Genomic DNA, 16,198 nt, shown 5'->3' with positions numbered 1-16,198 from the left:
ATAAAGCCGAACAATATGATAGTTGGGACATCTCTGGGGTTTCTCCTGGATCTGTGATGTCCCCTACTTTTCTTCCCTTTGGATTCCTTAAATAATTGTTCCTATTTTGAGTCATTCCCATTTGACTTTCTTATGTCTAATCGTGAAAACCTAAACTTTGAAATCTTGAAAACAAAACCACCCGATCTTAATCGAGAGTTATCTTAAGTGATTTCGATCATTTAAGATGTAATTAACTATAGGGGCTTGCCTCTATAGGGAACCAGGAACCCAGATAAAATAAACCCTATCTAATTTTTATGTTAGATAGGGGAACTTGTTGGCCTTTTTATAAAATATTTCGCAGATCAAAACGGATGTCACAAATTGTTTAGTCTGGATGATTAAATCCCTATTACAATAATATATTTATTCTTCGGGATAAGTGTATTGCTTGTAGTATTGTGTTAAATCATCTAAACTATCTGAAAATGTGAAACTCGTTTGGTCTCACTTATTTTAAAAATTAAAAACGTTACTTCTTTAAAAAAAGTTATATTTATATTTAAATTATTTTCAAAATCACAAAATCATCACCTTTTCAAACTACGAAAGTCAAGTTGAACATAAAACGGCCGACACATGCTTACAAGAAAAACTAGATTTATCTTTAATTTTGGTGAAAGGTTGAGTTTGTAAGAGACTTTCTCACTTGCTTCATTACCTCAAAAGGCCCTTCGTATCTTCGAATTAATCCTTTATGTACCTTTCGAAATATTTTGAACTGTTGGGGTAGAAGCTTTCAAAGATTACCCTTGCTTGACATGTCAAACATTCCAAGGACCATGCAAGTAAACTCCTTAAAATATTCTCGAATCGATCTTGTTTGCTTGAGTCTTCGCAACTGGGCTCTAGCCTCATCTTCTGCATTCTCAGTGTAAAACTGTCTCTCTAACTCTCTTTTGAAGTCATCAAAGGTGGATATGATGCACATACCTTTCTCAATATCTCATTTTCTTCTCCACCAGAACATAGTGATGTCTGAGACATAAAGAGCTGCAAATTGTACTTTTATTTCTTCACATGTAATCCCCATCGCCCCGAAATATTGCTCAATTCCCCGTAAGAAGTTATCTACTTCCTTTGCATTGCTAGCTCCTCCAAAACTCTTTGGTTTTGGAACTTCAATCCTCTTAGCTTCGAAGGTTTGATGGTTGGTGGGTGTCGTTAATGTCCTCTTGCATAGCGAGATGTCTCCATGCATTTCCTCCAAGTTAGCGCGTACGCCGCTCCTCTCTTCTCCATGAGCTCTTTGTACCTCTTGGAACTCCCCATCAAATCCTCTTGCAACTTGCCATGTAGACCCTTAAAGACTCCTCCAGTTGGAGCATCATAGCTTTGATCGTTGAATGGATTGTGATATTCTCTTCTAGTCCATCAACATTTTGGCCAATATCCTCTATCTGGGCCTTCATGCCATTCATTGTGTCCTCCACCAGAACAAGGCTAGAATCAAAGTCGTGCATGATCTCCTTAGACCTCCCATGTGGTTTGGATGCGGCTAGATCTTGTTGCTCCTGATGACCTCACTGTTGTTGAGATGATTCCACATCAGTGGCTTCCGATTCCATCATGTACTCTCTAACGCTCTTTGTCATACCTTCAAACCAAGACTGACACAAACTGTCATGGACTAACTTATCTTTAGTCACCCGTGCGGCCTTAGCGCTCTTCCTTGGCACTAAATCAGTTTAACCCTCAGAACACTTGGACTTGTATGCACACAAGACTCTCGGAAGAATAATATAGAGAACTATTGGAGAAAGGAAGACTTCACTAAGAAAGAAAGAACACAACACTTGAATGCTTGAAAGCTTTATTGGATGGTTACAAATGAGAGGAGGGATTCTTATTTATAGCCCCCTCCAAGCCCAAGGGAAAATTCTAGATTACATGAGAATAGCCTAGTTTCTAGAGAGTTCTCTACTATTTTTATATACATATATTGCCCTAGATCCTTCTAAATTATTCTTGAGTTTATCCTTTGACCATTCTCTAGAATGAGGTGGAAACTTTTTGAATTGCTTGGATAGCTCTCCTCCTTCTAGAATCTTCCATCTCGAGATTGTCTTACTGATTTCCTTGAAGATGGCAGGTTGTTACATTACGCTCCTCAAGTAAGTTTAGGTATATGTTCTAAAGAAAATTTCTAGAATGACTTAGAAGAATTAATACAAATGATACCTCTTACAACAACAACAACAAAGCCTCAATCCCATTACATGGGGTCGGCTATTCCCTTTTCTCCATTGCGCCCTATTTAGTATCATATTTTCATTGATACTTCTTAAAAAAAAATTTATTAGAGGAGATTTAAATGGATATGTTGGTAGAGTGGTAGAAGATTTTAGAAATATTCATGGTGACTACGATTTTGGAGTGATTAATGAAAAAGTTAGAATCATGTTAAATTTTGCTTTAGCAAATGATTTTATTATTGCTAATGCCTTAATTAAGAAAAAAGATAAGCATATTATTACTTTTAAGAATAAATCTAAGAAAGGATAAATTGATAATTTACTTACGAGAAGAAGAGATTATGAGAATGCAAAGATTATAAGATCATTTCAAGTAAAAATTTAAGTACTCAACATTGATTATTAGTTCTGGATTTTAGGGTTAAGAGTTATAAGATAAAAAAACCTAAGAATCATTGTCATAGAAATAGATAGGGGCACAAAAAAGAGGAATAAAATTATTTTTATGAGTAAGCTTCAAAATTTGGAATGTTCATGAATAAATAAATTATGTGAGATAAAGTAACAACACTATTAAACAAGTGAAAAAGATGTGCTTGAAGAATAAAAAAAAAGTTTCTACATGAAAAATAATTGATAGTGGAATAATAATATACAAGAAAAAATGAAATATAAGAAATGGTATAAAAATTAAGTTAAAAACAAAAGCGTACAGAACTGGGAAAAATATAAAATGACCCGTACAGAGTTTAATAGAACAATTTGTGATGGTAAAAAATTCTATTTTTCATTATTTTTATAATATATTAGATACTAAACAGAATGAAAAAGTGAAAAATATATATATAAACAATTAAACAAAGAAAAAAAAAAGTAAAGTGTATTAAAGATGAAAATAAAAAAAACACTTTTCTTAGAAGAAAATATTCAACATAGGTGAGTGAGCTATTTTGATAAACATTTTAATAAAATTTCTAAAAACACGATCGACCTTAGCAATCTTAATATCGTTAATAATAATAAAATGTTTTCTTTTACAGCCTCATTAGTAAAAAGGAATTTGATGAGGTTTTAAAAAAAAACTAATGGTGGAAAATCCGTAGGATTTGATAATAACCCAATCGAAGTGTGGGAATATTTAGGAGATTTGGGAGCCTATTGGCTTACTAAACTCTTTAATATTATTTTGAAAACTACAAAGATGCCTGAGAAGTGAAGAAGAACATTATGGTCCCCATTTTTAAGAATAGATTTAAGAATAAAGGGGATGCACAAGAGTGCGCAAATTATAAAGGAATTAAGTTGATGTGTATACTTTAAAATTATCGAAGAAAGTAATTGAATAAAGGTTAAAAAGTGATACAAATATTTCTCATAATCAGTTTAGATTTATGTCAGACATGTCTACTATGGAAGCTATAAATTTATTGAGAGGATTGATAAAGAAGTACAAAGAAAATAAAGATAATCTACATATGATTTTTAGTGATTTAGAAAAAGCATACCATAAGATTCCTAGAGAAGCCCTTTGAAGAGTTCTAAAGAAGGAAGGTGTTGATATGACTTATATTCAAATCATTAAGGATATGTATGTCACAGCTGTTACTTGTGTTCGAAAAGGAGGATTAACCAAATATTTTCTTATTTCAACTGGATTACATCAGGGATCGGTTTTAAGGCCGTATCATTTTTGTTTTAGTTATGGATGCTCTTACTGGACATTTAGAGGAGGAAGTACCTTAGTGTATTCATTTCGCAGATGATATCCTTCTTGCGGATAAGACTAGAGAAAGAGTTCAAGAAAAAGTTAAATTATGGAGGTTAACATTGGAGTTTGAAAGCCTTGAACTAAAACTGGATCCATGGAATGTAATTTTAGTGGTAGTAGCTCTAGTGGCAAAGTTGTACCTATAGTTTATCAAATCATTAAAATGTGCGAAAGTTTTAGAAATCTCGGGTTTATTCTTCAAAGTGATGGTGATATAGATTGGGATGTTAGTAGAATTCAAGTTGATTGGTTGAAGTGAAGGAATGCATCGGGCCTATTATGTGATAGAAAAGTACCTCTTGAAATATATATCTATATATATATATATATATATATATATTATAAGATGGTTATGAGACCTGCAATGTTCTATGGTGTAGATTGTTGGACTTTATAAAAGAAGTATAAAATAAAGTTAAGTGTTGATGAGATGAGAATGCTTAGGTGGACGAGTGACTTGACACTTAGAGACAAAATGTGAAATGAATATATCTGTGACAGAGTTGGTGTAGCTCCAGTGGCGGACAAGATTAGAGAGAGTCGTCTAAGATGGTTGGGTTACATTAAACGTTGACCATCTGATGATCTGATTAGGAGAGTAGATGTTTTTGATTCCACTTATGTTAAGAAGGGCAGAGGTAGATCTAAAAAAACATGGGCATATTCTAAAATGATCTTAATCTATTAGATTTAAATGAAAATATGACACTCAATAGAACACAATGATGAAAAAGAATTCATGTAGACGACTCCACTTAGCGGGATAAAGGCTTATTTGTTGTTGTTGTTATATAATATTTTCAAGAGAAACAAGTATTTGAAATTAGCTAGCTAATTGGGTTGATTTTGTGTTAACCATATCTAATTGTCTAGAGATTATAAATCTATAAATAGATTCCTGGGGCATGCAATTCATTCAACTATTATTCAAGACAATTCTATATTTTATATTTCATTCTTATATGGTAATTAAATGTCGAATTTCTTTGAAAATAGTGCAATAGGTATAAACAATAGTTGAGGAAAATTATCGCCTTCTAGTGGTGCGATGTCTTGAACTCATTCTCTTTGGTGATCTGTTTCATCTATCTTCTTAATTATTCAACAAATTCTATTTTCATATTATTTCTTATGCGGTAATTAGATGTGGGATTTCTTTGAGAATGGTTAAATTGGTATAAACAATAGACGAGGAAAACTATCTCCTTGTAGTGGTGTGAGGTCTTGAACCCATCCTCATTGGTGATTTGTTTCATTTATCTTCTTAATTATTCTGTTATTGGCTTTGCAATTATGATTTTGATAAAATTTGATACAACTGAAATTTCAGCTGCTATGAAAAAAAAAAAAAAGAAATAAATTGCTCCTCAATTTTTGTGGATCAATTTCAATGTTACTACCATAAAGTTGAAAAGTAAGTTCCTACAATTAGATGAGCGGCACAATATTGAGAAATTATTAGGGTGGCTCAATAATTTGAAAGACATCTTTTAACATTATCTTCTACTTGACTTTGGAAAAACGAAACTAATAAAACAAAATTAATGAAAATTCATCAATTATTTTGTACAAGTGTTTTAAGGGAAACAAAATCAGCGTGGGTTGGCAAAAAACATCAACTTAAGAAGCATCATTTGCCCTGAAATGAATATAGAAACTAATTATAAAATAAGTTTAAAAGTTGTAAGCAAAGTAGCTCTAGTGTATTTGGATAATAGTCAGGGTTTGCACATATAATAGCAATAAGTGGTTTGCATCTATCCATTTTGATGCTGATACCAAAAAATATCCAACTCGAGAATTTAGGAATGAACAAAGTTTAAATAATTTCGGTAGTTTTGATGCAATTTCAAGTGAAACTAATTTGAAACCCACTAATTTTCCTAAAATTTGGCAGAAACATAAGAATTTCGGATAAAACTTAAAATTTAAACCTCATTTTTTTTAACAAAACTTCGTTGAAACTTTTAAGTGATCATCAAAGTTCTACAAAAGATCTATAACCTAGTCTCAAAAAAATTTGTGTTAAAACTTGAAAATAAAAAAAAACTCTTCATTTCAAACCTTGAATATATTCTTTGTAAAATAATATAAGAAAGAGAAGCAAAAAATTCAGCCGAAACAAAATTCCAAAACTAACTACACAACTACTAAAACAAAAAATTTTATTGCGAGGCAGAAACTAAAGCCAAATTTGAGTTGTAAATCCTTGTTTTCGATACTTTCTCAATGAAAATTATTTGCATATTGAATGATTACATTGATATTGATAATATTTTTATTCTTGATTCCTTCATATACCATTTTATAAAAGGAACCTTACGATGAGAGCTTGTTAACTTCTCAAGGAGGTTGTAAATAATAATTGCTTCAAAAAAGCCTTAAATTTAAATTTGTATATTTGGTCGATTCTAAAACTACATAATTCATCACAGCTAATTTGTTCGTCTATTCAAGCATATCATATTGGTTTGACTTAATTATTTTCAAAATTTCTGTATTATCTCGAGTTCTAGGAATTATTTCACATCTTTATTATCATTTTTAAGGACGCACATTAGTATGTTCATATTTTCATTAATTGTCTAATACTATATTAGTCATTTATATGATTTACCTTATGCGTATAAAAATTTCCAAGGCAATTTCAACTGTAATAATTATATCTCTTGCTGATGGGATATGTCAAGTTTAAATTGGGTGATAAGGAAATGATACCGTTTGAATCAGCACATGTTTGCTATTTTTAAATGAAAGGAAAATTAACTTTTTAAAATTTGGGAGTTGGTAACCTGTAAATTATGATTTTTTAAGTACTATATTATGCATTTTCATCCTAAATTGCATTAGAGGGCCAAATTCCTGAGGCCTACTACATCATTACACATTCTTCTATGTTTAGAATATGATGAGAATTTATTTGTAATCAAAGTTTTCGCTGAAGCAATCCCACATGAAATTTGGAAATAGAACATCATTATTCCTCCAAGGCCAAAAATAATTCAAGAAAATATATCTCATTTTTAAGGTTACATTTAAATAAATAATTAGATTGCAAGAAAGAACAACCTAATAATTGGTGCATGGGTCAAGTTCTTAAAATTTATCTAAGACCTACTTGGAATGAATGAATAAATTAATACCATCTAGTCAGATTTCTTCCATTCACTCCATGAAAATAAGAATAAAACAAGAAAATTTATGCCACGAAAAATAATTAAAATTATGTTCGTAGTTTATGACAAATATGGAAGAAGCTACAAGTACAATAAACCACATAATTAATTGTCCAAAACTATTTAAAATAAGCTAAGCAGTCAATAAAGATTTCTTCATAAAAGTATGAAATGGCAATGTCAACACTAAAACTTTTATGCTATGTAGAAGAACTAGAAACCACACTTAAGATAGCACAAATTTATTTCAAAAGGGGTATTAAAAAAATGAAATTAGTGCAAAGGTAAGTTGGAAAGCCCACTTTATTAATTAAACAAAACCATAATCCAGCCAAATAAAAGATAAACACAGACATGACAGCAGAACCATTGGAATTCAATTTGCTAAATAGCAGCACATCCATAAGGAAAAGAAAATGTCTCCATAAATATCAAAGGAAAATATTCCAAATTGACTGAAAACAACGTAAGTTATCATACATCTTCCTTTGAAAGACAATCACCTTTATAACCTACTGATAGCAGGCGGGGGCAGTAAGTAACAATACCCTGCGCGCATTAAAAAAAAGAACATGACTAGAACTTTGACATATTGATTGTTACAAAAGTCAATGAGCAAAACTGTTAGCATTTGCAATATTAATATATCCTGAAATTTTCCAGATGCTAGATTGGGTTCAGGATTAAGTTACAGAAATTCAGATGGTAAATATTCTAAACATGTCAAATTTGAACTTTTCCATGTGAAAAATTAGTAATATAAATCAGAGGGGTAGATGGCACCAGCTGAATGAGTATTTAACAAAAATGAAGCAAAACTATAAGAAAGCCCAGACATTAAGGTGAAATGTCAAGCAAGAAGCAATACTTGTTCCAAAATAAAGCACAACCACAACCAGAACAACAAGAGGATAATCAGAAAAATTCTTGAAGAAAGTTGATGTTCATCATTCATGTTTATATTTCATGTTTGAACAAAATTACACTGGCCAACCATTTTTTTATACTAGTGGCTTAAAATGACCAAAAACAGAAAGTATTATGAATGTTAATTTAGCACAGCATAGGTATTAATGATAAACATCAGATAAATGACCAAGTGAAACACATGAAGCTAAAACTATTTTGAAGAACATTCCAATAGGTGGATAGGCTCCTGGCAATTAGTAATGCCTAAGACCCATTTTGAGTGGACTAAGCTAAACCAAGTCGGAACACATGATGTGGAAGCCACCGCTCCATAAAGTAAACCACAAATAATTCAGTAAGGCCAATATTGATTGTGAAATTATAAAGATCAAGGATTTATATTGATTTCAATGTAATTGTCTGAGACAACCACAAACAAGTAAAACGCTAAGATACCAAGAGAAATGCTCAAGGGTTAATAGAAAAGATGAACTGCCGTTATGAAAGTTTTCACTTTTCACTTTCACTTCTTTCCCGGTACCCATGAGATGTCCTTCAAAAAATTGCATCAGTACCTGCTGGATGCAATTTCTTAAGCGTCCAAACTACACTGGGAATGTGTGAACCGAGAACACTTGGCAACTTTGGTAGGTATCTATACAAGCAAGTAAATAAATATGAAGTAAAACAAATGGATACGGAGACCTATATCACCCTTACCTACCAAACTCATACAATCCGTTTTATAACTCTCCTATTTGATCCTGACAAGAACTTCAAAAGGTAATGCTCAATTACATTTCTCTTGTGAACCATTTATAGAAGAGTTTTTAAAAGAAAGAGAATTTGAATATAAAATACTTCATCAATCTACTTCCATTTTTTGTAGCAAAAATACAGTGTTCAAATGAATCAGTTGGTGAGTCCTAAAAAGAGAATGTTCTGCTAAAAAATATCATAAAAGATGAATTCGGAAAGAACAAAGCACATCATCATATTGGAGATTCTATTGGAATAGCACTTAACAAAGGAAACGACATTGGAATATAATGAAATTAAAATAGCATGTACAACCGGCATGAAAAATTATTATTAAATACACAAGTTATATAAAATTATTTTTTTATAATATTGCACAACTCTGAACAAAGATTATGACGATTGACGAAGGTGGGTGGCCCTTTGATGGAGGAAGGTCCTAACCGCCTTCTAAATTTATTATTTTTTTTTATGACCGGTCATAAAAGCCTCTAAGTTTTAAAACTAAAATTTTCTAGAAACAAAAATTGAAAAACAAATTTAATTATTTCTTCTTGATAGGGCTCTTGTGATGGGCCTTGAAGGGGCTCTTAATTGGGCATTCTCTTGGGCTCTAGCCCGGGCTCTTGTAAGTGGACCTTTGACTTCATTTACATGATGTGAATGCATGAAAATTCATAAAATAGGAGAAAAATCAAATATGCAACCATGTACATTCATATTATTCATTCCTATGCACAACGTTGAGAAGGGGAGCCTAAGACACAAAATGGTATTTCACATCGGTTCAAATTTCTAAAGAATTTTGCCTAGATGTTAACATTTACATTCTTTAAAAACCTTTCTAAAACAATGCTTGCTTGCTATGACTCGTGGTCGCATGATAGATCACATGAGTTTCCCAAGCATGTACGTACGCACGCACGTACACACACACACACAAAACACTAGAAACCCATCCCTAACGCAGACAGTTTTGGGATTCCAACATTTAGAAGATCATAATCTAGAAATCCATCCCTAACAAAAAAAAAAAAAGCTAGGTTAAATAACTTGCAGTGTTCGGAAGTGTAAAGCAAGATCCTTGATGAACATTGACCTCTCAAAGTTTCACCCTATGCCAACATATGAATTTAGGTGGGAGGTTCAAACACAAGAAGAATCAATTAGGTGGGGTTGATTCAGAAAGGAAGAAAGAAAAAGAGATCAAAATTTTTTTCGGGTTGTTTTGACATTTTAATACAAGTTGGAGCTGATACTGAAGGAACGGCCATCATGAAATGCATAACATGTGTGAGGACTTCAACAATTTGCAAACATAAGCCTACCTCAAATATTCCTATACCTCAGAAAATTGAATTTTGTCTTTTTTTTCACATGCTTATGTTGCGGAAAAGATATGAATCCAACAAATCATAGTGTGAGAGCACTTCAAAATTGTCTCTAAAAAAAGCAGAAGGTGTGTGTAAAATATATAAATCCAACAAATCATAGTTCGAGAGCACTTGCACTTAATTGTCTCCAAAAAAAAGGAAAAGGTATATGCACCAAAATTTATACATAAAAGAGCACCACATTCCTCCCAAACTTAGCAGTTCTATATAAGCATAAAGAAAAAACTGCACAAAAAGGAAAGGCTAAGTTTTATAATCAAGCATACCTGTGATGTTTCACCACTTCGATAAAGCACATCCATGTCCAATGATGAACCCATGTAAATGGAATCGACCAGACGTTCTTCAGCCAACCCAAGCAACTCATCCTTCAGTTTATGAAGACATTAATAAACAAATGGCTAATTCCAGAGAAGAAATAGGGTATTTAGAGTCAACACAGTGCTTTTATAAATAACATGTTCCTTATTGGGATGAAGAACATTAGCAAAATAAATTTGTATGTAAATATATAAACAAGGGATGAACAAAGTAATATTAAATACACAGCTGGAAGCGTGCAACTCCACAACAACAACAACAACAACAACAAAGCCTTAATCCCACTATGTGGGGTCGGCTACATTTGTTTTTTGGAAGCGTGCAACTCCAAAAAACAAAATTTGAACAATATTTTATCGAACTAGTATAAGATCGTAAGTAATAAAGCAAAACAAAAGCCTCAATAAATGCTTTACTATTGGTTGAAGGTTGAAATTTAGACCCTACTCAGGCATATACACGTAGGCGGGGCTACTGATGTCGGAGTTAACCAAAACAATAATAGAAAAATCAAATATGAGAATTGAATTCAACTAAGGGGTTAAAACCACACAAACATAAATAGATAATAGCAACAAACACGACATATGACATGCTGAAATAGGAAATAGCAACACGGCACACAAACCACTACTAGGGTGGATCTCGGGTGGTGATGGTAGCTGGTAGGGACTTGAAAAGAGGTGGCAAGGTAAATAAGGTGCGGGACTGCGGGGAAACAATGAGAAGACTGTGTCAGCTAACTGTCCTTGGCAGCAGCAAGCAACAAATGGTTATAACCGACAGCAAGAATAGGCTGTCCCGAGGTGCTGGAATGAGGGAGGATAGTTGCAGGGTGACTATTTGGGGCGATTGCAAATTCGGGAGAGGAGGTGGCTGGGAAGGAAAAATACTGCAGGAAAACAATGATTTTTCTGCAGTTCCAGGTGGCTACAGTGAAGAAAGTAGGCGGGAAGCGATGCGAGGAGGGTAGAGGATAGCTATGTGGGGCACCAGCAAGGCTGGCAGGGAGGTGGTTGGAAATGAAGAAACTGAAGAAAACAACAATAAAAGCTGTTGTTGCGGATGGCTACAGTGAGGTACGGCAGCGGGGATCGATGTGGGAAGGGTGTGGAAGTTTAAGAAAAGGATTAACACCACCTCGAGAGCGAGATACAACTAGATCACCACTTAGACTCTTGGATGCGGCTCTCAAAGAAAGAAACAAAGAAATCGGCGACTATCCCAAACAAATCACACAAAAAATAACCTAAACCCTAATACAATACATATATATAAAGACTAGAAAGGAAGGAAAAGAATGGAAAAATATTCAATTTGGTTTTGTCTCGATTGCACGACCTAGTTGCCTGATTCTCGCGGATAAAAGAGTTGTGTGACTTTGGTCGCGTGCGGCAATTGTCATGTCTTTGACTTCCCGCGCCCCACTTTAGTCTCCAAGGTTAGGAGAGCTTCGACTTTATCTGCTGAAGCTTCTAGCTCCTCGTAGTGTAATATCAGATCAATCATGTTGAAGGTGGAGTTACTATAACTTCCCGATAAGTCAATTTTGTGGGCGTTGACATTCCAGAGCACATCTTGATTGAGTAAGTTTTCATCCTTCTTTAGTAAAACCACATATAGATATAGATTCTCATAATGTATCTCTCAAGCCATTAAATCTATAATGTGGACCCCCCACTACTCGTGATCGGCTGAATATATCGGATTAATGAGTATGTCAAGAGAGATCAACTCTGGAACAAAATCTATGGCAGCATACACCACATTGAAATATAACCGCTCAAAAGACGTCTCTTCTTCTTCTTCTTTGAAATGACCAAAATCCCACTATAGGATGTTGTTTCCCCCAAAAATCCTAAGGCAATTTCCAACATTTTAGTTCATCTATCCTGTCTGATCATTTGTTAGTGGGGTGCTTTGTTGAACAAGTTTTAATACTCAAATGACTCCATTAGGTCTTCTAGAAGTTGCTCACAAGCTTCTCATTTATAAAATGTTGGACCTTCCTCAATAAGGGCAACTAAAGAAATAAAATATATATCTGAAAAAGTTGAAATTCTTTTATTTGGGGTGTTGAAATGTGTTAGTTGTCGGTACCTCGGACTTAGGATTCTCCTGGAAAAAATGTTAATTCAATGGGAATCTCTCTAATGAGCTTTAGCTTGAACTATATGCATTTCTCCGTCATCAATTGGAATCAAGCACTCTTCTTTTGTGTTCTCACCTTCTTCAATATCTACCATGTCATTGCTCATTTCTTCAACAACACCCTGCTTGGTGAAATAGAACATTCTCTTGATTGTGCAATCAAATTCAATATGCCAAAATCTGTGGCACTTGAAACACTTCTGGGTTGGGACAAATTTGGGAATGTGAATTGGATCCATCTGTTTTCCCCTTTGAACAAGTGTCTACTCAGGTAAGTTTGGCCTAGATATTTCATTGGATGTACTCTTGTTGCTTAATCTTGGGTTTGAATAGTCTGTAAGATATGATGGTCAACTGCGGATGTTGTTGTAACCCATGGGTCTTACGCACATATCTTGTCGATAATGTGTGGGTGGGTACTGGCGCTAAATTTCCCTTCTGATCTAGGATCAAGTAGTAATTTTAATCTTCCCTTCTCACTATCCAAGAACCTTCAAGTTTGCCCACCAATGAGATGGACTAACATCACCATTTTGTTCGATAGGATGTCCTGACAATCAAAGACACATTGCAAAATACAGAGCCGTTCGATGAAATCGTCTAGATTCATATGATCGTCAAAATATGAAATCCACCTTTACTTCAAAATCCCGACTTCTCCAATATTTCATGTCAAATCTTCGGGGCAGTGGTTCTTTATCAAGGGAATCTAATGGAATTTGCGTGACCACTCTAGATGGTCTCCTTTCAAAGAAGGCAAGCCTTCATTGCAGTTAACGGGTTGTCCATTGCACATCATTCCTGGAAATCTCTTTATGGATTTTTCATAAAAGGTATTATCATTTCCCCTCGATCAGGCTTTTGGCTACTGTTTCCTCAGTGGTTTGGGTTTGGGATTGGGATTGGTGAAAGAGGGTGTATAGGGGTTGTGTAGGGCGAGGAAGAAAAATTTTGGGTGTCCAGTTTGGAAAATCAACCAAGAGAAGAGTTTTGAGTTGAAATAGCGTTGAATATTCATGGATGAAAATGGGGAAACAACAAGAATCAACAACAAAAGCTATTGTTGTGGGCAGCTACGGCGAGGTACGATGATGCAGATCGATGTGGAAATGTTGTGGAAAGGGTGTGGAAAGTTGGGGGAAGGATAAACATCACCTCAAGAGCGAGATACAATTGAAGAACCACCCATGCCCTTAGATGCAACCCTTGAAGGAAGAAAAGGAGACAGCATGCAGCTATCCCGAACAAAACACATCAAAAAATATAATTCAAACCCGAATACAACACATATATAGGAAAGGACTAAAAAAAAGAGGTGAAAACTAACTATAAATAGAAAAAAAAACAATGTTCGGATCGGTTCTGTCACACTCGCATGACCCAGCTGCCCAATTCTTGTGGATATAGAGTTACGTGACTGTTTTCGCATGTGGATCTTTTGACGCCTATACATTGTAAGCTAAAAAAATTAATCATTGTAAGGGGAGCGAAATGTACAAAATATCCATATTGGTAAGAAACAAAATGCAAATGTCTAATCACGTGCCACTCATATTGTTTTCGAATTCACACAAAGCTAAAGACTATATAACATACTCATTACACAATAGTGATGAGATAGATCCGATGCACAACGAAATTTGATTTAATATTCTGATAGCCAACAAAAGTTAAAAAAGTAGACATTGAATTTTAATTGTGGAAATATTTCTCTTAGAGGCTTGGTTAATCCCCCATTGAGATCACCCACTCCATCCCAAGTGCTTCTTGATGCCTTTGAAGCTTATCCTCTTCCTTCCTCTCTGATGGTTGAGCCTCTTCAACACCATCCCTGCATTTTTATTGCAAATATTGTTTAAGATTTAAATGCTAAAGAATTTATCACCTCACTCAATAATTCATCACTTTTATTTCATCAAAATTCAACCATTATTAAAGATAAGCAGCCTGCATCATTTCAAGGCAAGCCCATTTTTCTCTTTTCGGGTGAAAAAATTTCTATGTTGTCAGACATTTCGCACTCTCGATTATTTGCAAAATTTTTACGGGTCACTCTAGCATAAAAGTAATTCACAAATTTGTGACTGATTTACAATCGATGAGTGACCATTCAGTTAGTCTCATTGACCCTCATGTCATCATCAGGCTTACTTCAGAAGCAAATTATATAAGACTTCTCACAACATTCTTATTATATCAATGACCTCACATTATGTGTTAATATAGCCCCCTATTTTGATTATTTTGTAAGACCTATCACTCTAGTTTAAATCTCATTCCCATGGCTTTGGTTGCATTATTTTAATCAATTTATCTTTTCGTTTGGGCTTCCATTTTTGGAAATCTTTTATTGGTGAATGCTCACAATCGATAAGTGACTCTTCGGTTAGTCTCATTGTCATGTCATCATCAAGCTTACTTCAGAAACAAATTATATAAGACTTCTCACAACATTCTTGTTATATCAATGACCTCTCATTGTATGTTAATATAGCCCCCTATTTTGATTATTCTGCAAGACCTATCACTCTAGTTTGAATCTCAATCCCATGGCTTTGGTTACATAATTTTAATCAATTTACCTTTTTTTGTTGGCTTCCATTTTTGGAATGCTTTATAGGCGAATGCTTACAATCGACAAGTGACTATTCAGTTAGTCTCATTAACCCTCATGTCATCATCAGGCTTACTTCAGAAGCAAATTATATAAAACTTCTCACAACATTCTTATTATAACAATGACCTCCCATTGTATGTTAATATAGCCCCCTATTTTGATTATTCTGCAAGACCTATCACTCTAGTTTGAATCTCATTCCCATGGCTTTGGTTGCATTATTTTAATCAATTTATCTTTTCTTTTTGCCTTCCATTTTTGGATAGCTTTTATAGGTGAATGCTGCAACAACTCATTACTAGGCCATATGCGGCTAGTTTTTTTGTGGAATTAGATACCCTTTTGCATAAGAAAATATGGATCAGGCAGGCTTCTTCTAGTAACAAAAAGTGAAGTTTGAAGATCAGGCAGCCTTCTTCTAGTAACAAAAAGTGAAGTTTGAAAACATTCCCTTATACTGCTCATCTTGTCATATTTTTGGTATAAATTCTCTGAATGCTTGCTCATCGAGCTGAGAAAACATCTATTTTACTTGAAAAAAATTTCAACTCATGTTCATTCTGGTCCTTACAATTTGGTGGAAGATCCCTCCTCATCTATTCTAGTTTGTTCCAAAAATTTTGTGTAAACTTCGGATCTTCTATAGGGTGTAGTGGAAAATAGTCATCTACTGATCTATAAAAGACATCATATAGTTATTGAAACATATCATCCTCTTCTCATTGGTGAACAAACAAGAATTATTTATCACAATATATTTCCAATTATGATAAGAGTTTTTAGAGTGTTGACTCTCTATAAAAGACATCATATTCTTTATACTAAAAGAAGAAGGAATAAGAAGAAAATCTGTAAGCATTTTCCTA

At 33.9% G+C, this 16,198-nt stretch overlaps 1 protein-coding gene across 3 annotated transcripts in view; it reads right to left on the bottom strand.

Moving 5' to 3' along the window:
* Nucleotides 1-16,198, bottom strand: part of LOC110023839 (protein misato homolog 1) — a 70,750-nt gene that overhangs the window by 34,834 nt on the left and 19,718 nt on the right. For all 3 annotated transcript variants that reach the window (XM_020723449.1, XM_020723451.1, XM_020723450.1), the window contains 2 exons: nt 10,510-10,611; nt 7,685-7,730 (listed from right to left, as the gene is read on the bottom strand). In XM_020723449.1, coding sequence (XP_020579108.1) covers nt 7,685-7,730; nt 10,510-10,611 — 148 coding nt within the window. The remainder of the gene's footprint in view (nt 1-7,684; nt 7,731-10,509; nt 10,612-16,198) is intronic.

Source organism: Phalaenopsis equestris, unplaced genomic scaffold (assembly GCF_001263595.1).
Source record: "Phalaenopsis equestris unplaced genomic scaffold, ASM126359v1 Scaffold000233, whole genome shotgun sequence".
Lineage (NCBI taxonomy): Eukaryota > Viridiplantae > Streptophyta > Magnoliopsida > Asparagales > Orchidaceae > Phalaenopsis > Phalaenopsis equestris.
This window is presented reverse-complemented; position numbering and strand designations above follow the sequence as displayed.